Source organism: Malaclemys terrapin, chromosome 2, assembly GCF_027887155.1.
Source record: "Malaclemys terrapin pileata isolate rMalTer1 chromosome 2, rMalTer1.hap1, whole genome shotgun sequence".
NCBI lineage: Eukaryota > Metazoa > Chordata > Testudines > Emydidae > Malaclemys > Malaclemys terrapin.
This window is the reverse complement of record NC_071506.1, coordinates 23,332,573-23,358,418: the sequence shown is the minus strand read 5'-3', so window position 1 is coordinate 23,358,418 and position 25,846 is coordinate 23,332,573. Positions and strand designations below refer to the sequence as shown.

Sequence of the window (25,846 nt, the reverse complement as noted above, 5' to 3'; positions counted from 1 at the left end):
CCAATGGTAGAGCTGGGAATGGAATCTCATTTTCCTAAATTCCAGTTCAGTGTTCTACCCACACTCCCCCCCCCCACCCCCCAATTGTACCTAGCACAATAAGACCTCGAATCAAGAATCATGGACCTCAATGCTATCCTAATACAATCGAATCCATGCTGGTTGCTTCCTTTCCTTTTCCTCAAGCCACAAGACCATCCTTGCTCTCTTCTAGGGTCTGAAATTGCCAACTTGAAATGAACTATTCATCAACCTGTTATCAAAATTCAACCTGGAAATCAGGCATGTGGCTGTAAATCTGCTACCATTAAAGTGTGCTGTAATAGGAAATACCTGCAAAAGCACGATAGAAAAACAACATGAATTAGTCATGATCTTATCAAAAATATTTTATTTATGAAAGTAACAATTATACTATACCACCTATACTGGAAGTATGTTGAATAATTGCTAGAATAAATACAGGCAATTAATTCAATATCTTATAGAATGAGAGGATTTATTTGACATTTGAATGTTACTCAAGCTTTAACTTACAACATAAATAGTTAAAAGGCAAACTCAAGTTTTTTTTTAAATGTTTCTTTTGCTTATTTTTAATACTGCTTGTTCTATTTTGTAACCAACAAAGATCAACTCTTCAGTCATGAACATATTAATATGACATTCAAGCAACCATGTACCTTAACATAATCAGACAAGTAAGGTAGTGTGTGGCCCATTCATGCTACAGCAAAAAATATTCACGTCTCCATATAAAGGAAGGTGAACATGCTTCTAGGTTGTTAAAAATATATGCTGGTTTCTGCTTTGCCACAGTCCTTTTTATGCCAGAATCCAAAAGGGCCTATATTTGTATGCAGCCAATGTTCTATCATTCGTTATATAGTATATTAAGGCTCAATGCTGCATTCCTTTGCCCAACGTCCTGGTTAAGGACTGCAGAATTTAGTCCTAAAAGTTATTTTTCCGAAGTTTTCAAACCCAGTGCCTTAATTATATTTTCCATCTCTTGCAATGAAGACCGGATGTCTTTCTGGAAGATATGCTTTCATCAGACACAAGTTATTGGGCTCTGTACAGGGGTAACTGAGTGAAATTGTATGGATTGTGTTATACAGGAGGTCAGACTAGATGATCTGATGGTTTCTTCTAGCCTTAAAAAAAGATATATGGATGTCAGTTTAAAAGCCTTATTTAGGCACCCAGGTTTCGAAATTTTTGGCCATTTTTTTGTCTTCAATGCGTTTAATTTTTATCCTAAGAAAATGTGCACACTCTGCCTGATCCTGAGCAGTGGTGAGCATCTGCAACGTTCATGGAAGTCAAAGAGTTGTGGGTGCTCAGCACGTCCTAAGATCAGAACCTATAGGCCCAAATCCTTCTCCCATCAAAACCAATGGGAGTTTTGCCATTAACTTCAATGGCATCAAGAACAGGCCATTTTATACCCACGGCCATATGCCGAGACTGTAGTGTTCTCTTTAGGGAATCAGGGTTCCCTCTTACAATGTCCTCTAATAAAATTGCACATATGTACCCCTTTGGCCTTTTTGTGCATACAAATATGTTTGTCTTCAAAAACTGACAACAATGTTGGCCTTTTCCAATACAATTAAGTCAAAAGTTCAAGAGAACATTTAAATACTTTTCACAGAAATAACCATTCAGCAATTTAAAAAATGTAGAGAGACATTTTATTATTTTTGTTGTGAACAATATCAAAATCAACACGTTTTCACATTGTGGGAAGCTTTTTGCGGGGAGAGGAAGTGTGAATTCTTTCAAAATGTATTTAGAAGGATAGATAGAGAGCAAAATGTTGGGGAGGTGTTCTTTTGGCAGATAAGTAAAATATAAAATATGCAAATTTTTTAAAAAGTTGGTGTAAAAATACACACAGACAAATAAGACAATAATATAAAAATACAGCTCAGCCAATGGCCTCTTAAAATTTACCTTTGGCATTACATTTGTCAGCCTAACACAAAAAGACCCTTCCTATAAAACAAAACTATTTAAAAAAGTTCATAAATTAGGTTGCAAGATCCTTTGCTTGATTCACCAAACTCCTTTCCTTCCTGTCCACCCACATAAGCATGACTAGTGAGGTATATAGAACGTAACACTGTCAGGCGTATGCACAATAAAAAAGTGCATAAACAAAGAAGTCCTCCCATTTTCCTGTGAACAGGTTGAATCTGTGTGGTTTTTTTCCCCCCCTCAGAAAAAAACAATGGTGTGTTTTTACTTTGGCAGGATGAAAATGAACCCATAGAAACATGAATGTTTGAGTCCCAGCAGCAGTGATCCATTTCTCGTGGTGACATTAATTCGATGCCACAAATACTATCAAGTTGTTGGGTTGCTTTCAAATTTTCTGTGTAACGTTCTGCAGAAACATCATACATCAAGCACCATATCGTACTGTTGCCCTTTCTTCCGCCTGCCACATTTGGTGATAAGAACCAAATACAAAGTCAAAAGCATAACCCAGTAGCATGCATAGAGTACTGTACCAATGATGAGAACTGTCTGTTTTGAATCGGAAAATGACTTTTTTGATTCCTTGCATATAGTGAAAATCACACCACCTAGAAGGATTGTAAACCAAACAGATACTGGAATAAGTCCTATGAAATTGACGACAATAGTTTTTCTTCCTGATGTGCCCCACCCTGCTTTGTTTATTGTGGCTATTGCGAACATCTTCGCTGGAAGTAAACTTGACATGTACAACACTGAGTAGAGTGACATGAACACCATGACAATGTTCCCCCTAAGGCAGCTGGCAAAGGAAGACTTTACAAGGCCCACTAACTGAACTGTCAACAAGAAAAGGAGGATGTTCCAGATTTTCCCCCGGTAGAAAAGCTGAATGACTGTGGCAATGAGGAAGAAAGGAAAGAATCCAGTGATTACAGCTTCGTAAGTCATCCACAAATGATGCTTGTGGAACCACATTGCATTATACAGCCACTCTCTAAAGTATGATTTACTCCAACGGGTCTGCTGGTTCAACCACCTTAGATATTCTATTGGTGTTTCAGTAAGGCACTTTGATCTAGCTGTGTACTTTGTGGCATAACCCAGACTCAGCACTCGGTTAGTTAGATGTCTGTCATCTCCAAAACTACACTGGGAGCCCATAAATTCTTGATTGTACCAATCTTCCACAAATTCATGCAGCAAGGAGTTCCTGTACATTCCCAAGGGTCCACTGATGCACTGTACACAGCCAAAATAGGACTGACAGGCTCGTTCTATGTTAAATGCCATCCAGTATCTCACGCTGCTGAGAAAGGAGATCCAAGAATCGTACTTGTTCAAAATCTGCAAGTAAAAGGAAATTTCAAAAATTAGCTCTTAAGAAACAGAAATATTCCTGGGTCAGAAACTAACACTCATGAAGTGAATGGCACTAACCAAAATATGGGACAATGACTTGTGGGAAGAGCTGTCCACCCCGACAATTCAGGAGGAACATCAAGTGTTACCATTAAAACGCCAGCACTTTTAACCAAGGGTTAGACTATCAGTTCCTACCGAGATGAATTGGCTCTTCCAGAAGCCATGCTTCCTCCCTTACAGTGACTGTTCAGAGGCCCAGATATGCCTATTCAGAAGGGCATTGCTAGGGAGGTCAAAATAAACATTAAATACGATCCTGTTCCACCCAAACTTCTCTCCCTTCTATCCAAAAACAACATGAACCTTCCCCTCACTCCCACAAAGAATCACCCTCCCAACTCATTGATCTTCCTTTCCAGTCCCATGTACTGACTCTTCCTCTGTGCCATTCTGCCTATTCCCACTTAGCAGACCCAGAAAGACTCCTGGGGACACATTCCCTGTTGTACTCAGTTTCTGCTGTGTGCAACAGAGCAGAAGAGCTGCTTAGGGACTATTCACTTCCCTCTATGAGCTCACACTGTCTCCCACCTCCTTAGCTCTCACGCTCAGGGTAAGTGTAATGCCTGATTTGTTCTGAGCAGCGTGCAGCAGCAGGGAAGGTGGGAAGCAAGCTCAGACAGGGACTCAGGCCCAGACCCTCAAAGGTATTTAGGTGCCTAACTCCCAGGCCCTATGCCTCAGCTATTAGGTGGCTGCAAGAGTAAAGATGTTTCTCCTTCATCCCATGTTAAAAGTCTACTGGGTGAAGAGGGAAACAAGAAGTTTTTACAAAACCTAAGACCAGTAGAACTGTTATTGTGCATTTTTTTCATAAATCCCACCAGAAGCAATTGTTTTGAAAGAAATAAACATCCCTCTGCTGCATTTGCAACCCAAACATTGCAGCACTGAAAATGCACCAAGAGGGGTGAACTTGAGTGCCTGGTATTAAATTGATATTGATAGAACAGGTATCACAAAATGATGATAATGAAGGGATATGATGATACCGGGGTGCAAAATGTATAGGAATGACAGAGTAGGTTGTGCTGGTGGGGGAGTGGCACTATTTGTTAAAGCATAATAAAACATAGTAACAATCTTAAATGAATCAAACAGTACCATAGTCTCTATGCATAGGAATTCCATGCTTCAATAATAAGAATATAGCAATAGGAATTTATACTACCGATCACTTGACCAGGATGGTGATGGTGATTGTGAAATGCTCAGGGAGATTAGAGATGCTACAAAAACAGAAAACTTGATAATAATGGGGGATTTAAACTATCTCCATATTGACTGGGAATATGGCACCTCAGGATGAGATGCAAAGATAAAATTTCTAGATACCATTAATGACTGCTTCTTGGAGAAGCTAGTCCAGGAACACACAAGGTGGGAGGCAGTTCTTGATTTAGTCCTAAATGACACACAGGATCTAGTCCAAGAGATGAATATAGCTGAACTGCTTGGTAATAGTGACCATAACATAATTAAATTTAACATCCTTGTAGGGAGAAAAATTCCAAAGAAACCCATCACAATAGCATTTAACTTCAAAAAGTGCACTACACAAAAATAAGGAGGCTAGTAAATGAAAATTAAAAGGAACAGTCACAAGAGTGAAATGCCTGCAAGCTGCATGGAAACTATTTAAAAAGATCATAAATATACACCAAATAAAAAAATACAGTAAAAGGACCAAAAAATATCACAATGGCTAAACAACAGTGTAAAAGTGGCAGATAGAGGCATGCTTTAGAAATTGGAAATCAAATCCTGTTGAGGAAAATAGAAAGAAACGGAAACTCTGCTAAATCAAGTGTAAAAGTATAATTAGGTTGTCCAAAAAAGAATGTGAAGAGCAACTAGTAGAAGACACAAAAAGTAACATCAATTTTTTAAGTACATTAGAGGCAGGAAGTCTTCCAAACAATGAGTGGGATCACTGGACAACTGAAGTGCTAAAGGAGCACGCAAGGAAGACAAGACTGTTGCGGAGAAGCTAAATGATTTCTTTGCATCGATCTTCATTGCAGAATATGTGAGGGAGATTGCCACACCTGAGCCATTCTTTTTAGGTCAGTGATCTAAGGAAATATCCCAGATTGAGGTTTCAATAGAGGAGGTTTTGGAACAAATTGATAAATTAAAACATCACCAGGACCAGAGGGTAATCACCCAAGAGTTTTGAAGGAACTCAAATATGAAACTACTAACTGTAACATATTGCTTAAAACAACCTCTGTTTCAGATGCCTGGAGAATAGCTAATGGAGGATAGCTAATATAACATCATTTTTTAAAACAGGCTCCAGAGGGAATCCTGGCAATTACAGGCCACTAAGCCTAACTTCAGTACAAGGCAAATTGGTTGAAACTATAGAAAATAACAGAATTATGATATGTTGGGGAAGAGTCAACATGGCTTTTATAAAGGGAAATCATGCCTCACCAATCTATTTGAATTCTCTGAGGGGTCAACAAACATGTGGATAAAGTTGATCCAATGGATATAGTGTACTTGATCTTTCAGAAAGTGTTTGATAAGGTCCCTCACAAAAGGCTCTTAAGCAAAGTAGGCGGTTATGGTATAAGAGGGAAGGTCCTCTCATGGATCAGTAACTGGTTAAAAGATAAGAAACAAAGGGCAGAAATAAATGGTCAGTCGTCACAGTAGAGAGGGGTAAATAGTGGGGTCCTCCAAGGATCTGTACTGGAATGAGTGCTGTTCAACATATTCATAAATGATCTGGAAAAAGAAGTAAAAAGTGAGGTTGCAAAGTTTGCAGACAATATAAAGTTATTCAAGATAGTTAAGTCGAAAGCTAAGTGAGGAATTAGAAAGGGATGTCACAAAACTGAGTGCCTGGGCAACAAAATGGCAGATGAAATTCAATGTTGATAAATGCAAAGTAATGCACATTGGAAAACATCATCCCAACTATACATACAGAATGTTGGGGTCTAAATTAGCTGTTGACACTTAAGAAAGAGATCATGGAGTCATCAAGGATACTTCTCTGAAAACAGCTGCTCAATGTGGAGCAGCAGTCAAGAAAGTGAACAGAATGTTGGGAATCATTAGGAAAGGGATAGATAATAAGACAGAAAATATCGAAGTGCCACTATATAAATCCATCATACTTCCACACCTTGAATACCGTGTGCAGTTCTGTTCACCTCATCTCAAAAAAGATCAATTAGAATTGGAAAAAGTACAGAGAAGGGTAACAAAAATGATTAGGGGTATGGAACAGCTTCCATGTGAGTGAGATTAGAAAGCTTGGGACTGTTCAGTTTAGAAAAGAGATGGCTAAGGAGGGATATAATAGAGGTCTATAAAATCATGATTGGTGTGGAGAAAGTGAAAAGGGAAGTGTTATTTACTCCTTCTCATAACACAAGAACTAGAGGTCACTCAATGAAATTAAGAGGCAGCAGGGTTAAAACAAACACGAGGAAGTACTTCTTCACACAACACAGTCAATTGGTGGAACTCATTGCCAGGGGATGTTGTGAAGGTCAAAAGAATAACAGGGTTCAAAAAAGAATTAAATAAGTTCCCGGAGGATAGTTCTGTCAATGGCTATAGTCAACATGGTCAGAGAAGCAACCCCATGCTCTGGGGGTCCCTAAACTTCTGACTGCCAGAAGCTGGGACTGGATGACAGGAGATGGATCACTTGATATATTACCCTGTTCTGTTCATTCCCTCTGTGGCATCTGGCACTGGCCACTATTGGAAGACAAGATACTGGGCTAGCTGGGCAATTTGTCCGAGCCAGTATGGCTATTCTTATATTCTTATGAAAATGTCAGAGAATGTGACTAGAAACAAAAGTGGAACTGACTTCAGTGATTTTCATTGGCCTAGCTCAGAGAAATACAAAAGTAAAACAGCATACAGAGTGACTAATTTATGGGGTTTCAAAAATACTTTCAGTTTTAATAATCGAAGCTGGAAATAGTAAAATAATTAATGGACAGGAGGGGTGGCCTGTTGGCTAGGGTGCTAATGTAACAGTCAGGAGAGCCAGGTTCAGTTCCCTATTTTACCACAGACTTCCTGTGTAACTTTGGGCAAATCACTTAGGCCTAGATCCTCAAAGATACTTAACTCCCATTGAAATCAGTTAGGTACCTAAATACCTATGAGGATCTGGGCCTACCTCACAGGGGTGTAGTGAGGCTAAATATATTATAAAGATTACAAGGTCCTTAGATACTATGGTAGTGATTAGTACCACCAGAGATAGAAAATCTCTTAAAATAAACAGGACTCAAATATTGCTACACAATTCCTAATTCCTTGTGTTCATTCAAGTCTGGGGATAATTTTGTTTTAGAAATATTTGCTGCTAATACTGCTCAGTTAATCTGAAGTTCACAATATCCACCTGCACATCACCCCCAACTCCGCCAACCATTGGATCTTCCTCTAAAACCTTTACCATCTCCACCGACGAGGCTGGATCAAGCATTGTATCTGAATCACAAACCTATAAGTAACACAAAGAAAAAAAAAAAAGAAAAAAATGGAGTTAGGGAATGTACTAGAGAAGAAAATTAAAATAAGAGTGAATATAGTGACTCAGTTTACATATTATATGAAATGTAATAAAATCTCTGTTTGGAATTTGTATTGTTACTTCTGTTAAGGTGTGATGAACTGGGACTGTTCTTAATGTTTCCTCTGAATACTGTGTGGGTGCCTCAGTTTCCCTATGCATTTCTTAAGTCTCTAGGGGGTGAGATTGTTGCAGAGCAAAAGGCCAGTGTGCATAAATGGCCGGCACTCTGTCTCCTGGCAACTAATGGCTGGGGCCCTTCCCCCCTGCAAGGAGATAGCTAAAGGTGTTGGAGAACAAAGGAATCAGCTGGCCCGGGAAAGGAACAAAGCCCAGAGGAGGAGGGGCTGGACGGTGAGTGAGTTTTGGAGCTAGCTGGGGACAAGGAGTGAGGGCAGAGGGCAGATGTGGGTGTCTGGCTTGCTGCCCTCCAAAATAGACCTGGCTGAGGGGTCCTGTTCTCTGTACCTACAAGCTCTGTTTTAGACCAGGTTCCTGTCATCTAATAAACCTCCGTTTTACTGGCTGGCTAAGACTCACGTCTGACTGCGAAGTGGGGGTGCAGGACCCTCTGGCTTCCCCAGGACCCCGCCTGGGCGGACTCGCTGTGGGAAGCGCACAGAGGGGCAGAGGATACTGAATGCTCCAAGGTCAGACCCAGGAAGGTGGAAGCTGTGTGAGCTTCTTGCCCTGGAGACAGTCTGCTCACAGAGAGGAGACTTCACCAGAGTCCTGACTGGCTTCGTAGGGAGCAGTTCCAGTAGGGTTACCATATTTCAACAATCAAAAAAGAGGATGGGAGGAGCCCAGCCCTAGTCCTGCCCCCGTCCTGCCTCTGCACCTTCCACTCCCTCCCACTTCCCGCCCCCCTCAGAACTCCCAACCCTCCCCTCACTCCTTGTCCCCTGACTACCTCCTCCTGGGGCCCCTGCCCCTAACTGCCCCCCAGGACTCCACCCCCTATCTAAGCCTCCCTACTCCTTGTCCCCTGACTGCCCCCTCCTGAGACCCTCCTCTCATCCTAACTGGCCCCCTAGGACCCTACCCCCTATCTGTCCCCTGACTGCCCCAACCCTTATCCACACCCCCACCCCCAGACAGACCCCCCCCAGAACTCCCGACCCATCCAACCCTGCTCCCTCTCTTGACTGCCCCCTCCAGAATCTCCCTGCCCCTTCTCTGACACCCTTGCCCCCTTACTGTGCTGCTCAGAACAGCGTGTCGGGCTCCACGTGGAGCCCGACACACTGCCGTGCTCCCCAGCAGAGTGCACAGCCCGGTCCCTGCCCTCGCAGAGTGCTGCTGAGCAGCGTGCTGGGCGGGGGGGGGGAGCAGGGGGAGGAGCTCCAGACTGCCAGAGGCCCGATCGGAGATCTGCGAATGCAGGGAGGGGGAGGGAAAGAGCGAGAGGAGGGAAGTGATCTCAAGTTGCAGGGGAGAGGAGGGGGAAGTGGAGGAGGGGCTCTGGCTGCTGGAGCCCCGTGCGAGTTGCACGATCCGACCGGCTGCCCTGTCAGCCGCGCGCGCTCTGCATGGGGGGGAAATCTGGACATTTACAAATTCCCCCCGGACGCTATTTTTAACTCAGAAAAGCCGGACATGTCCGGGAGAATCCGGACGAATGGTAACCCTAAGTTCCAGAGCATCGCCCGGGGACTCCGTGACATAAGGGCATTTGATATCAGACAACTAGACTTATCGTTGAATGAAACAGAGCATTTGTCTGTGGTATAGTCACAAAGAATCTTCTATTTTCCATAGTATCTGTATTTGTTCATTGGATCAGCTAATCTGAACAAGAGAGATATTACTTGAGAGAGGGCGCTAAGAACCATATGAATCGAAACAAAACTTTTATGGGTGGTCTGCAGTTTCTTTGCTGAGCTTTGGCATAGGGAAACCGGATGTGTTTGGTGCACCCCGTTCAAATGTTTCCTATTCTCATAAGGGGATCAATGAGGAGTTGACCCACAGATGCTTCTGTAAATTAGCTAGGTGTCTGGGAAGAACCCCAATAGAAGGGTTCAGCAGTTCATGTGAAAGTATGTATTGTGGATTTCAGGATAAATTCACTTTTCAGTTTAGTTACATGTTACGTTACAAATAATACAGAGATTTGACATTTGATATGGAAACTATTTGGTATTTTCTCCAGTAGTAAAAAAAAGGAAAGGCTCAACATAGAGATTGGTACAGAAATGGATGACACACTCAGGATGGCTAATTTTTTTGGCACCCAACCTAAAGACACTGAAAATCAGACCTGTTTTAGATGTCTTAAGTTGGTCACCCTAAAAATGAGATCAACCCACCGGCAGTCGATTTAGCAGGTCTAGTGAAGACCCCCCAGATCACTCTCCAGTCGACCCCTGAACTCTACCCCCGACAAGAAAAGTAAGGTAAGGTTTCTCCTGTTGACCCCCTGTGGTGTAGACCCCATTGTAACTCAACCTAAGGTACGGCGACTCCAGCCATGTGAATAACGTAGCTGGAATTGCGTAGCATAGGTCGACTTACTGTGGTAGTGTAGACATAGCTTAAGACACTCATCAGGCTTTTTGAGTCAATGCCATGAGTCAGTCACAGCCCCAGTGGACAGGTGCTAAATAGACCTGGCAAGGGCTGGCAGCATCTCTGCGGGGAGGCATTTCCTTTTTCCCATTTTTCATAGATTCATAGATTCCAAGGCCAAAAGGAACTACTGTGATAATCTAATGCAATCTCCTGTATAACACAGGCCATAGAACTTCCCCAAAAGAATTCCTAAAGCAGATCTTCTAGTAAAATATCCAATCTTGATTTTAAAATTGTCAGTGATGAAGAATCCATCTCAACCCTTGGAAAATTGTTCCAATGGTTAATTACTCTCAATGTTAAAAATGTACACCTTATTTCCAGTCTGAATTTGTCTAGCTTCAACTTCCAGCCATTGGATCATTTATACCTTTGTCTGCTAGACTGAAGAGCTCATTATTAAATATTTGTTTCCCATGTAGATACTTATAGCTATTAATACTTTTGGCCACTACAGTTTTCCTGGACAGATATGACAGATCTTGGACCAGCAAAATAGGAGATATGACAGGCCCGATTCTTCACTGTGCTCCTTGTGCAGCTATTTACATCCATGCAAAATGCTTTCAAATTAGAATAGCACTTCACACTACAAAAGGTATGAGACCAGGGAGGATCAGGCCCATCACTTTTACAGAACAAACTAGTTTGATTTTTCTGAGGTGGGTTGGGGAAAGGTGGTGATTTACATTTTTATTTATTTATTCTCTGCCCTCTCCATGAACTGTTCATGTACCTATAAAATCCTGCTAAGAAACTCCTTCCTGTAGTCCTCCAGGAGCATACCCACCGTCCCTGGCCTTTGAAGACCCCATGGTGTTGATCCAGCTACTCTGGTCACCTCTACCCCGATATAACGCTGTCCTCGGGAGCCAAAAAATCTTACCATGTTATAGGTGAAACCGCGTTATAGCCAACTTGCTTTGATCCACCAGAGTGAGCAGCCCTGCCGCCCCCCCCCCCCCCCCCCGGAGTGCTGCTTTACCGCGTTATATCCGAATTCATGTTATATCAGGTCGTGTTATATCAGGGTAGAGGTGTAGCTCCTTTGCAAGGCCCCAGATGGCATGATGTTCAAATCTTGCACACTTCATCATGCAATGCATTCTGGAGTAGCCCCAGAGTGTGAGCAACTAGAAGAACACTGACCCTTCCAGAGCCCAGCAGAGAGGCTCCATAACTGGTTGACCATCAAAAGAGGATTTTTAAAGGGGAAGCCCAGGGGAACTGACTTTGAGGTCCATAGGGAGGAAGCGGAGAGCCTCTAAAAAGCCTGAATTGCTTGGATAATCATCACAACTTCTCAGGGCTTAGTCAAAACCAAACCCTGAACCTTGCAAAGTTTATCCATTGCTAGTGGTGTTCAGTGACAAACAGTGGCCTGATCCTGCAAACCTTACTCACCGGAGTAGTTTTAATTCATTTAAGGCAATAGAGCCATTTCCAGGAGTGGGGAGTACTTCTGTGCATATGGATCACAGAATCAGGCATAAAACATAGGAAAACTTGTACAGATTCCATGACAGCTTGAGAGCAATCTGTCTTTGCAGCTTTAGAAATGGGGATAGGACTCTGCCTAATTCATTTTTAAGTGAATGGTATCATTAAGGCTTTAAAGGCCAAATTGTGGTGAGTGAAGTAATGCAGCTGTAAAAGATGAAGCAAATGCTACTCCTGGCCTTCGCTGAAGAATTTCTCATCTGTGTTTTCTCCATTTCCCTCTCTCCCCCCTTTTATTGAATAGTCCTAGCTAGTTTTGAAGGCTTAAAGATGTCTCCTTTTTACAGACTCTTGTCAATGCTTTGAGATATTCCTGAAGATATTCCCTAATACAGGGGTCGGCAACCTTCGGTACATGGCCCATCAGGGTAATCCGCTGGCGGGCACAAGACGTTTTGTTTACATTGACCGTCCGCAGGCATGGCCCCCCGCAGCTCCCAGTGGTTCACCATTCCTGGCCAATGGGAGCTAAGGGAAGCAGCGTGGGCTGCAGGGACGTGCTGGCCGCCGCTTCCCGCAGCTTCCATTGGCTGGGAGTGGTGAACTGCAGCCACTGGGAGCTGCAGGAGGCCATACCTGCAGATGGTCAATGTAGACAAAATGTCTTGCGGCCCGCCAGCGGATTACCCGGATAGACCGCATGCCGAAGGTTACCGACCCCTGCCCTACTCAGTTTTTGCATGTTTGTATACAGGGCATCCATCTCAGCTTCTCCCAGAATCAAAAATTACCTCTGATCTCAATTTACATTGGCAAAGCAGGGATCTTCCAAAGTAGATCCTTTTTTTTAAAATGTAACCATTTTGATAAGGGAGTAGTACTGTTAAGTATGAGGAAATGCCTCAGACTTCTCAAATAACAGTGCACAGATTTAGCATACTCACAGAAAGTCTAACCATTTTAAAAGGTTACAAAATATGCTTTCAACGGTCATGCTGTTTTCAAATAGACTGAAAGGAGCACTGTGTTCATAGCGGACTGGGATGGGCTAAAGCATGCTGCATGAAATATACAAAAGCTGCTTTATGTCAAGGTATGTTTGAATTGGCATTGGCCTAGTGCTTTAATACCTACCTGTACATAATCCACACTTCTCCCCAGCGCTTTGAATGCTGTGTACATTACTTCTCTTTTTCCACCCCATTTCTGCATGATGCAAATACTTTTGTTGGATAGGACTAGTTGAGTTACGTGTTGCATACTCTCTTTATGTGACTCCTCTGTCTCACCTGGACCCTTCTCGTGAAAGTTATTCCTCCATATATAAGTGACAGATTTGTCCCTGCCCATGATTTCACTAAAAATGTCCATCATGTAAATGTCATCTTCTGAGTTCCCATCAATGACCATGATAACTTTAATTCCAGGGTAGGTCAATCTTTTCACTGAAAGTAAACATTTTCTTAAGTAGTCAGGATCCTCTTGATAGGCAGCAATGCAAAGGGCAACTGTTTTGTTCAACTTTATTGGAGTCTCAAGTGATCTTTTCATTTTCCTGTGTTCTAAAAAGGCAAATAGGCTTTGGATGATGAGATGTGATGCCAAAATAGCACCATAGAGTCCAAAAGAGAAATAGTAATTGTCTGTTTGGATAAACTGGTAGCCAACAATGTAAGCAGCTGTGATTCCGAGCAGGAGGGAGACCCCAAAGAGCGTGGTTCCAAGTATTCTCAGGATGCATATAAATCTCTCACAATGCATCTGCAACAAACCAGAAAAATAATTAACGTGATTGCTGTTTCCTGCTACAGAATGTAATTTGGGTGGTCTCATGGATAAAACACAAGACGGAGAATCAGGAGATATAGGATCTGTTTCTGCATCATCTCGGTCAAGTTGCATCATCTCTGTGTTGCACTAATCCCCGCTTGCAAAATCCCCGCTTTGCCAATACTTCCTTATCTCATTGGAGTGTTAAAAATTTGTGAACATGTATAAGGTCCTCTATGATCCTCAGACAAAAGGTGCTATCTACATAAGAGTCTGATCCTAGAAACCTGGGCTTCCTGGATGAGACCTTAAGTGTAATAGTATTGAAGAGACTTTTAAAAAATAGATGTCTGGCTAATATATATATCTATATGGGTGAAATCCCAGCTCTATTGAAGTCATGGGAATTACTGCCATCAACTTCAACGGGGTCAAGATTTTACCCACTGAAGTCAATTGCAAAATACCCATTGACTGTAATACACAAAATACCCATCGACTGCAATAAAGCTGGGATTTCACCCAGTCTTTGCAATTTTGCAAAACTTCAGTTGATTCTGACAACTTTCTACATTCTTAGCTTAGCTGTCCCTGGTATCCCTTTTACTGAACTCCAGGTTATGCAAGATCTAACAAGTATGTAAGGTTCTAAAATGGTGATAAATGGTATGTTAAAGGTATGCAGGCAGGCAGATTAGCTGTATAATATATTCCTGGATTTCTTTCAATCACAGTCAAACAAACCATTTTATGCAACTGCTTTCTTAAAACCAACATAAAACATGTAACATGATGTCTTCAAAGTCCTGATTCACATTCTTAACTTTAACTGCATGCTTTGAATTTCATGGGATTTAAAGACATGCTTGAGTGCTTTGCTGAATCAGTGCCTCTCTTTGTATTTTGCTCTCTTTCCTTTTCCATTATTCACATTTTCCCTACTGTTATCAGCCAGCGTGTATGTTGATAATATTCATCACACCATCTGTTGGCCACAGCTGAATTTGGAACACTCCCCTTTTAGATCATATATGCCTGCAGACCATCCCTTGAAATACAGGGGGAAATTGCTACTAAACTGTAGCAATGCAGCTGTACTCAGCTGTTTACATTTCAGTCTGCAAAGTTACAGCCATGGGGAAAAAATAAACCACAGAATTTTAGGCTGAGAAAATGCATTTCTTCCTTTTTTCTATTTTAAAGTGATGTATTTCAATATGGGAGGAAGGCTCTGAAATTTCTAACTGGAGACAATAGTTAAGTAAGTAGCATAACCTAGACTATAACTAAAACTTGCTTGAATACCTAAAGCCAAATTCTGGCAGGTGCCAGAGGTACACATCAGCAAATTTATGGCCAGAAGTAAGTCTATTGACTGTAAATTAACAGTCCCTATTCTGACTTGTCTGAAATGTTGCAGAGAAGATCTCTCAAAAAGCTTTCCATGACAGGTGTCTTAGAGAAGCGTCACAGAACATGACCATGAATGCCAAATGATAGGTGCATTAGAAATAAATGAATAAAATAAAATAATTGGTCTCATCTAAATTAGATGATCCTAAAGATCAGAATATGTGGTCCATGTGTTTATTCATGAACTTAAAAGGTATTATGCCATCTTACACCTGGGCTGAATTTGTCTCAGTAACGACTCTTTTATAGCATGAACAACGAGGAGTCCTTGTGGCACCTTAGAGACTAACAAATTTATTTGGGCATAAACTTTCATGGACTAGAACCCACTTCATCAGATGCATGGGGTGGAAAATACAGGAGCAGGTATAAATACAGGAAAGGATGGGAACAGGGGCCAAATTGTGCTTACATTACAATAAAATTGAAGCAGTTATACATAACTATCTTGCTACAGTGCTGGTCATGTTACCATATTAATTCTCTCTTCCTATGAAATATATCTGCACAAAAACGTTGAGTTCTGTGTGGTTATGTTTCTAGCATAACTTCCCCTCAAAATATTCTGATGAGATCAAGAAATGGGTTTCTGGACCTGATAAAACAGCAATTTTATTTTATTTTTTTCATCAAAAATAATCTAAACTAAATATAATATATAGTATATATATTAATATATAAATATAATCCCTGGCTACAAAACTAATGCATCCTTTGACCTAAATTTGTGGCTTTAGTGAACTCTCTTTCCCCTTTTATACATATAAACTAGAGTTTGACAATTAGACTTTTAACTGACTGACTGTCTGGGAGAGTCTGGAAAAAGCTGTTCAAGGAACGTTCTCAAGCTTTAGCATGTGGACTGTTGATGTTTTGCCCAGTAGACCTGATCTTTATCGGTTTGAATATACACAAAGAGAGAGGAGCCAAAAAACCTCCACCCTGCTTTAAACATTTTGCCAAGGATCTTACAGGAAATTCACAGTTTTACATGTCTGGGGCCAAAAAGGAGTGCTGAGTAGGCGATTGCTATATCAGAGACTTTTAAGGCCAACGGGAACTATTCTGAAGATAGTCTGGCCTCCTGCGTAACTCTTAGCCACATCCTTAATCACACTTTGAACATGATTTTACTGAATTTTACATTTGAGCATAACTCCAATAACTACCAGAGAAACCAAAGACCTAACTCAGGAATGTGTTATTCCAATTTTACACTGAGGTAACTCCATTGCTGAATCAGGCCCGAGGTAGCAAGAATATAGTGAAGACTAAGTGCCCAGTTTAACTTTTCAGATCACTGTTTTTTTTCAGTGACTTCTTTAATACCCCTTTCTAAATTATGCCCTTAGGCCTAAATCCTGCAGACCACCATTAACTTCAAAGGGTGTTCTGCCCAAATAAGACTGTTCAAAAGTGTCCAGATTTGGCCCTTTGTTTTGAATGAATAAAACAAATTCCAGCCCTGATCCAGCTCCCGTTGAAGTCACTTGGGGCTTTGCCATTGACTTCGAAGAGAAGAAGATCAGATTTATAAATACATGTATAATTACTAAGCTCATTAAGGGCTTCATCCAGAGCCTGATGAAGTCAGAGAGAATCTTTGACTTTAGTGGGGTTTGGATCAGGCTCTCTGAGTGAAATCTTGTTGCCTATATAATGGGACCATGGCCCAGATCCTCAAGATATATAGGCAATGGAAGGTAGGAGCCTAAATATATTCGAGGAACTGGGCCCAAGTGTAGGGTTACCATATTTTGAGCCTCCAAAAGGAGGACACTCCACGGGGCCCCGGCCCCGCCCCAACTCCGCCCCTTCCCCAAAGTCCCTGCCCCAACTCCGCCCCCTCCCCTGTTTCCCGCGAACATTTGATTCGCGGGAAGCCTGAAGCAGGTAAGGGGGGGGTGGGGGGAGGAGGTGCAGCCCAGTCTGGCCCCCCCGGCGTCTCCAGCCCGGCCCCCGGCCGAGCACCCCCGGCCCGCTCAGCACCCCCCGGGCCCCGGCCGCTCGGCACCGCCGGCTCCCGGCGCTCGGCACCGCCGGCCCCCGACTCTCGGCCCCCGGCCCCCGGCCCAGCACCGCCGGCCCCGCATGTCCCGATTTTCCCGGACATGTCTGGCTTTTTGGGATTTTCCCCCGGACGGGGATTTGGAGCCCAAAAAGCCGGACATGTCCGGGAAAATCCAGACATATGGTAACCCTACCCAAGTGCCTAATCATGCACCATTAAAATAAATGGGTATGTCTCAGCAGACTTGGGCTAGCAGGGTTCGCACTAACGCTCTAAAAATCGGTCGGTAAGCAGCACTTTGAAGTTGCAGCTTGGGCTTGGGGCTGGGGCTCTGAAGCCTAAAGAGAAGCTGGGCTTGTATTTAGCTGTGACTCTGAGTTCCTTTCCCAGACCTGAGGAGGAGCTCCATGAAGCAGGATAGTGGGCCTCACTCACCAACAGAAGTTGGTCCAATATAAAATATTACCTCCCCCACCTTGCCACTCTAATATCCTGGGCCCAATACAGCTACAACAACACTGCAAATATCCAGCATAATGTCTGTTTACATTAGCATGAGGGTGTAAGTGCATGAAAAGTAGTGTTTCTCACCACTGCTGAGATTAAATAGATCTTACTCTACACTAGCCTTACCTGGCAGTGTAACTGAAACCTGAAATTCTATAGGGCTTTTCATAAAAGCTTCTGGATAAGAATGTTTGAACGACTATAGAAAACGGAGCTGTGCCATCTAATTTATAATTAAGGCCCATGTTGTGCCATCTTTACTCAGGTTGTATAGTACGTTAGGTTCTGAATCAGGAAAACACTTCAATGTGTGTTTAAATTCACCCATATCCAGGAAAACACTTAACTCGCAATGAGAGTTAGGCATTTGCTTAAAGTTAAGCATGTCCTTAAGTGCTTTCTTGGCTAGGGATACTTTCCTGACTCAGGATAACTCACCAAGTTATCCCATTGAAATTGATGGGACTAGTTGTGGCACAAGATAATGTTCTTCTTGAGTGAGGCTGGCACAATGTGGCCCTGAGAGTGTAAATTACTTTCCATAGACATGGAGGGGTATTCCACTCAGAGACCAATAGGAGCTGCACATGATCAGTGCATTTGAAAAATGAAAAGGCCTGAAATGAGTAGGGCCCTACCACATTCAGGGTCCATTTGATCAATTTCACGGTCATAAGATCTTAGAAATCATAAATTTCATTATTTCAGCTATTTAAATCTGAAATTTCACAGTGTGGTAATTTTAGGGGTCCTGACTATATGTTTGGGTTGCAAGGTTAGTGTAGGGGTGGTTGTGGTACTGCTACCCTTACTTCTGCGCTGTCAGGGCACTGCCTTCATAGCTGGGCAGACAGAGAGCAGTAGCTGCTGGCCAGGAGCCCAGCTCTGAAGGCAGAGCCACTGCCAGCATCAGCGCAGAAGTAAGGATGGCCTGGTATGGTATTGCCACCCTTCCTTCTGTTCTGCTGCCTGCAGACTTGGGCCCTCAGTCAGGAGCCGCCACTATCCATCTGCCCAGCTCTGAAGGCAGCAGCGCAGAAGTAAGGATGACATGGTATGGTATTGCCACTCTTACTTTTGCAGTGCTGCTGGTAGGGCGCTGCCTTCAGAGCTGGGTGCCTGGCTAAGAGCTGTCGCTCTCCAGCTGCCCAGTTCTGAAGGCAGTGAAAAAGTAAAGGTGGCAATACTGTGACCCCCCTAAAATAACTTTGTGACACCTCCCTTCCCCGCAACTCCCTTTTGGGTCAGGCCCCTCGATTTGAGAAATGCTGGTCTCCCCTTTGAAATCTGTATAGTATGGGGTAAAATCTGTATAGTATGGTTTGTTTTTCATGGCCCAAAATTTGGTAGGGCCCTAGAAATGAGAGTTCAACCTAATAAATAGATAGAGAATAATAAATAGAATTGGGGAACAAAATACCTCAAAAATGACACATATTGGTATAAGAACACTTCAGCATTCACTACCATAGACCCCTTACACATTTATGTAGCTGTTTTCTCAAGTAGTGAAAGCCTTTAGGTGGTCCTCTCCATCTGCTAATATGGGATTTGGAACTGGTGACTAACAGGGGTCAAATTAAAGTCAGACTTGTTTGCAACACATGGGATGTAGCTCACTACCTCAGCTGCTTAAGATGAGGTCCCTAATGGAAATGCGCACACAGCTTTTCAGAGGAAACCCTGACCCACTTTTTCCCCCGAAAGATTGAAAACAAGAAGAGTGAGATATAAGGTCACAAATACAAAGGAAACTAAGTGGGGGTTTTGTTGGTTTGTTTTTTTAATCACTTCTTATCCGTTTCAAATTTTCTGTGATAAACTTTAAAAAAGGAGGATTAACGTTACAATATGATAATGATACTATTTAGGAATGGTTGTAATTGGGTTCTGAAGTAGAATACTCATGGGGGGGAGAGTTCAGATGCTTTGGAATTTAAAGTTGATCAAAACGTGGATCTGAACATCAAATAAGATTACAAATACTGCAGGCCATAATATTCCATTGCTTTTTCTGATGAACACCACTGAAATAGTTAAACCTCTGTAGTACAAAATGGCCCTGATCTAGGGACATAGCTTAAAATTAAACTCTCTTTATAAAGCGGAGTCATTTCCAGTTTTGCCCTAATAAAAATGTATCCAAGTTGTATGATACTTTTTAATCTTTACAACTATATTATATGGAATAATATTTCCTGGAAATGTTAGAGACACAACAGATTAACCACACAATTTAGTTTCCCATGTGTACAAGAAGGATAACGATACTGAGTAACGCACTAAAGTGTTTTGAGATCTACTGATGAACAGTTCTATATAAGAGCTAAAGATCTGATTTGTATCCCTTCTCGAGTGTCTTTCAGAATCCACCAGTTTTGTAATTTAATATCTATCTCTCTCTCTCCCCCTCCCCTAACCATATATCAGTCCAAACCTTGCTCAGCTTACCCACATGAGTAATTCAATTGATTTGAATGTAATTATTCAGATGATTATCAAGTCCTACAGTCCTCACTCAGGCTAATATTCCTGTTGGTATCAATGAGATATGATCACTAAAGGTTTTGGGATCAAGTCCAATATAAAATGTCTCACACACATATCAGTATATAAACAGATCCCCCACTGATGTCAGCGAGAGTTGTATGCATACAGCCAAGGGAAGAATTTGGTTAGCCCTTTATAAGCCAAAACTTGATTTCCTTACCCATGTGACTAGTGGGTTTTGGCTTCAGTAAAACAACTAGGTCTGGCCAGTGTGTATGTGGGTGTGCATAAGAGAGTATATACACAGATTAATATATGCTGTAATGTATATATACACAAACAACATCTACATATACACATATAGTGTAAACATTATCTGATTATTATGAATTGGCATCCAACTTAAAGAAATGTAGATGTATTTTGGCAGCAAAATAAATATTTCAACTTTGAAGTACAAATGATTTCATAAAATATGAATTATAAGCATAAAATAACTGTCCACATTCCCTCTTCCAGTTTACAACTGGCAGAGGGGAAACAAAAGTTATGTTACATCTGCACATTTTTACATCAATAGAGTTACCATATCTGTTGTTTGGAGTTATTTGTCACTTCCAGATTTTACATACCGTTTATCTTCTCGAAGGGGTTCACATAAGACTAAAGTTAAGCCTGGTTTTAGATTAAATAGAGAGAACAGGATAGCATATCAGCATTAATGACAGCAAACTGTGCCTGCCTTTAGATGTTTTTGAATACTGGACCAAGGATCTTCTCTTTCTACTCACTACTTACGCCCGCCCACTTCCTGGACCCCAATAGGTACTCGCTACTCCTCCAAAAGTATTCTCTTATGAGCCTTAGCAAGGTCTCTATTGTTTGTTAGTTTTGTCCCTGATGTAAACAATGGTGACAAACTCATAGGGTTATGCAAAGGTAAGCCATGCTTGTACAAAAAATTCTGTTTTATCAATCATTTCCAGTTTACCTGTCATACCGTTTAGGTAAGTATTTGGAATTAAACATTTCAGTGGTTCTCAAACTGTGGGCTGGGACCCCAAAGTGGGTTGGGACCCAATTTTAATGGGGTCACTAGGGCTGGCTTTAGACTGGCTGGAGCCTGGGCCCCACTCCCAGGGTGAGCGAGGGCTTCAAGAGGCTCAGGTTACAGGCCCCCTGCCTGGGGCTGAAGCCCTTGGGCTTTGGCTTTGACCCTCCCTCGTGGGGCTCGGGCTTTGGCCCCCCCACCCAGGGCAATGGGATTTGGGTGGGTTCAGGCTTCAGTCTGCCCTTCTGGGGTCATTTAGGGTGTTGCAGTGCAATGAAGTTTGAGAACCCCTGAACTAATTACATAGTAGTAATGCATGTTATCTACCTTAAATAAATTTGATTGGTGTTTATCTCTTTGTGAGCTTGTAATTTATTTACTGCTCATTCGTAGATCATAGGCCATATCCTGTTGGACTGACTTATGTGAGTCGTCCCATCACCTTCAATACAGGAATCATTTGGCCCTGTGTATATAAATCTAGAGGAGGAGACAAAATAATTTGTTTGCTCCAATGCCATAAATATGTACGGCCAAATTCTCTGCTAGTGTACATGTGTGAAATTCCATTGAAGTCAGTGGTGCTGTGTCCCTGTGGACTAGCAGAGAATTTGGCCCATGGTATATGGGCATGTGTGTAAGAAGATTTACAGGCTTGGCATGAAATCCTGGCTCCACAGAAGGCAATGACCAATTGACTTCATTGTGCCTAAGCTTCCACCCATGACTCTTTAATATTACTTTCATATATAGTGTTTGAAGGAGAGATGCTAGCTTGAAACTAATAATTTAATATTAATATGGTCATTTTAAAGTGCCCAAAGCGCCACAAGACTAAGAACTGGATCCTGCAAACTCTTATGCCAGTTGAGTTGCATGAGGAGTCCCATTCAATGTAATGAAATGGTGTCCCTAGCCTCTGTTTGCCAGAAGCTGGGATTGGGTGACAGGGGATGGATCACTTGATGATTACCAGTTCTGTTCATTCCCTTTGGGGCACCTGCCATTGGCCACTGTCAGAGGACAGGATACTGGGCTTGATGGACCTTTGGTCTGACCCAGTATGGCCGTTCTTATGTTCTAATGAGATTACTCATGCAAGTATGTGTGTGCAGTTACACACAACTGCAATAACCTACCAGTTCCCCGGAACAAGTACCGAGGCACTAATGCTGTATGCCTCAATGTGTACTAGTGAAAACGTTTGTTTTCGTTTTGAAAACTGTGATATGTATGAATATTTTAAAGTAAGCAAACATTAAGAGTTTGTACAGCTTCTACCACTGTGTGATAAGGAAACCTTTGACCTCTTCTATCTTGTCAGTGGAAGACAAACTGAAATTTGGAACTCGGTTCTCTGCTATTTTAGATGGAGCATCTGCATAATACATAAGATTAAATTCAAAGTAAAATTAACATAACACTTTCATGTCAGAAGCGATGTAGGAACATTAATCCACAATGACATCCACATCAGTATGTTGCTTTCTGTTGTCTGCGTGGTTCTGAAGTGTGCTGCCGTTGGAATGCATGGGGCAGATTGTGATCTCTCTTGCACTGGGCAAATATGCAAAAGCTCCGTTGAAGGCGGGATAAGGGAGATCACAGTCTGGCTCCTGGGCTGGTCTCCCCCAAGCAGCAAACCTTTTAAGCAAGGGAAGCTGGAGTGCTCGTTGCACAATACTCCAGGGCTCTTTGTCAGAGAGCAGCTTCACTTCCTAAAGCGACACGTGCTAAAGTCTCCCAACTCCTCTCCTCCAGCAAACGACTGAGCGAAGGACCCTAGGCTCAGACCGCCACTTCCTGGGGAACCCCCTTCCCGCAAGCATTAGCCAATCAGGGAGAGGCGCGCTCGTGCATCACAGGGGGCGGGCACTAATGCAGTGACCTCAAAGGTATTCCCCGCTCTGCCACGTGGGTTGCAGCTTGTAAATGTCTTCCCCCGGCGGTGCTGGCTTGGCGGCGGCTGGCGGGAGCAGCAGGCACGGGAGCGCAGCCGGCTCTCGCTCGACGCAGGCGTTTCTTGACCCCGTGCAGCAGCAGCAGGGGCCGCGGCTCTCCCTGCCCTGCCGCCTGTGCTCCGTGCACAGGTACATACCCCAGGCTGGGATGCCTCCGCCGCTCCTGCGCCGGAGAGACACGCCTCCTGTGGGCGCTGAGCCATTGCTGGGAGTGGGACGGGCTCCCGCAGCACCGTGACAGCTGGACCCCGCGTAACCTGACACGGGGGTCTCTCCCCAGCACCCACCGCTCGCCCCCTCCCCCTCGGCCGCTAGCAGCACCACTGCTTGGGCCAGATCCGCCCTCCTGCTCCCTGGGACGCTTTGTATGTGTGTGTGTGTGTGTGGGGGGGTCCTCCTGGGGATGGGAGCACAACGAAGGGGTGTCGATCCAGTGGTGGGGCTCGGAAACCCGCCTGCCAACCAATCAGCCTGTCCCCGGTTTGCTCTTAAAACACATGCCTAGCTCGCTGGGTGGCATGCCACGTATTCCCCCCCCCCCAAAAAAAAATACACACGCGTGAACCCATTCAAACTGGCGTGGTGAGGACTTGTGACCGTTTGCATCGGAGCCAGCAGGGCTGCTCCAAGTTACACTCTCCTGCTCAGACTATGCAGCGACCGGGCGCCTTAGGGGAGGTGCTAAAAAGTTTTCCTGGTAGTGGTAGGTTCTCCTCCCCCCCTCCCCCCGGCCTCTAGACTCCCCACCCCCCGGGATCTCTCTCCCCACTTTGTAGTTCAGCGAGACATCTTGATCGCGTTTGCGCTCTCGGAGGTGGGGCTATAGGACAACCCCCTTCTCTCCCCAGCCTTCCTGCAGCCCCATCCCTGCCTCTGCTCCTGTCACGTCCCCCATCCCCTGAACGCACAGCGGAGAGGGAGGGGACCACGGTCATGTTTGCACAAGTGTATAAATGACTACACTGTGTGCAATCCAAAAACCCAGCAGCAGGCTGGATATGGTGCGTGTGGAGAGTCGAGGAGGCTCCAGTCCCAACGCACCTTTGCAGCTTAGGTGAAAGAAGAACTTTCTAACCACATCCCGCATTTCCCGCGGATAAATTGCGTGAGCTCGACAAGATCTAAAGCATTTTTAGTCGAGAAGTTAGTGTAAAAAAAGCACCAAGGCACTCTGCATTCTACTTTATTGCCAGAATAGGTGTGCATGGGGTAGGGTAAATATTCCCCAAATTCCATTCAGATGCATATAAATCTATCTCAGTCTTCTTTGCAACAACTTTAATTCGAAGTCTAAAATGATTTGTTCCTCTTTAGATGAAATAAATATAAATCACGTACCTTGTTTGTCCTTTGCTCATAAAGGGTCCTCGGCTTGCTGGGTGGTCTTGTATTTTGTAGCTCCTGCGGAACAGTTTCCAGTATTGAGGTAATAGATCAAATCGCGCGTCTCAAGGATTGAGCATCAAGGAGAAATACAAATAATCATTGGAAATTATTCACTCGCCCTCATTTCTCTCCCACGTGTTTTCCCTCCCTCCCCCCCTTTTCCTTTCTCGGCTTCAGTTTCTAGCTCAAAAGTGTCTCTCTTAAAAAAAAAAAAAAAAAAAAAAAAAAAACCCGCTTCGAAATAACAAATGCGAGGCTTGTTTCTGACGCTGGACGGTCCTGTTTGAAACGCGAGTCGCCAGGAGCCTGGAGAAGTTGCAGGCTCTGAAAGTTGCGAGATGGGCAGCATCAATATTAGAAAGTCTCTTTGGTGATGCCTCGCAGCTCGAGCGCCTGGGTCAGTGAGGCGCAGCAGCGGGCGGGTAATATTTTCCAGACGTCTTGACTTTTTCTTTCCTGCTGTTGCTTTTCTGCCTCCTCCACGTTATGGGGTCTTCTAACAAGTGAGACTTGGAGGTTGTTTTAATAGGGCGGAGGATGGGGACAGGGAGGAGGAAGGGAGGTCCTGTGGGGAGCGGGGGGGGGGGAGAGGGAGGAAGAACTGCCCATTCAGACTAATTTGGGTCTAGAACCAGTTCCACGGAGTTGAATTCAATTAGCCTAATTGCAAACATTTGCAGAAAAATGCAATACACATATGTTGTCAGCACCTGATTTCCTCTTCATGTACAGCAGTTCGGAAAGGAGAGCCTTGCTTTTAAAATCCCTTGAGCTGTATTTGTGTGCTTGGGGTGCAGAAGTTTCTCCTGCAACCATACTTCACACAGTACAGTTCTTATAAGCGAATTGCGGCTATGGATTTATGAATTAATGTCCTTTCCTTGATATGAATTAACTTCAGTTTCTTGATCTATCCTAGCTTCCAGGATTACCTCACACACTCACTTTCTCTCCAGCTACTTGCACTAAGAACTAACACTGAATCTCCCCACTAGCATGACTGACTTCTGCAGATGTAGTTTCCAGAAACTCGGAAATAAAACATATTGTTTAAATAGATTGTCTCAAATTCTCATACGAGTTTTGCTCAAGAAACTTTATTCTGATCTCTCTCTCTCTCTCTCTCCCCGTCTATACATGTATTGTAAGCTTGCAGTTAACCACGTGAATAGATTATTATAGTTAACTGCAACCCTTCCATCAGCTTCCAGAGTCACAGTGCCCTGTAAATATTATTAGCTCTGATATAGGAGATCGTTATCTTTATGTCCCTTTGC

The 25,846-nt window shown here is 43.2% G+C and overlaps 1 protein-coding gene across 1 annotated transcript; it reads right to left on the bottom strand.

Annotated features, from left to right (window-relative positions):
• Positions 1 to 434: 434 nt before the first annotated feature.
• Positions 435 to 24,687, bottom strand: HAS2 (hyaluronan synthase 2). The gene is made up of 4 exons (XM_054017066.1): positions 24,522 to 24,687; positions 13,115 to 13,741; positions 7,796 to 7,897; positions 435 to 3,333 (listed from the first exon to the last, which is right to left on the bottom strand). Exons 2-4 carry the CDS (start codon positions 13,739 to 13,741, stop codon positions 2,404 to 2,406), a joined length of 1,659 nt encoding a protein of 552 aa, XP_053873041.1. The 5' UTR covers positions 24,522 to 24,687; the 3' UTR covers positions 435 to 2,403.
• Between the last annotated feature and the right edge of the window lie 1,159 nt (positions 24,688 to 25,846).

What these genes read in the sequence shown, in the direction of transcription:
- HAS2 (XM_054017066.1), bottom strand. Translation starts at nt 13,741, where the DNA reads ATGCATTGTGAGAGATTTATATGCATCCTGAGAATACTTGGAACCACG. An exon ending in GAAGTGTGGATTATGTACAG is followed by an intron (nt 7,898 to 13,114) that starts GTAGGTATTAAA and finishes TGTTACTTATAG; the next exon opens with GTTTGTGATTCAGATACAAT. An exon ending in GAGTTGGGGGTGATGTGCAG is followed by an intron (nt 3,334 to 7,795) that starts GTGGATATTGTG and finishes TTTTACTTGCAG; the next exon opens with ATTTTGAACAAGTACGATTC.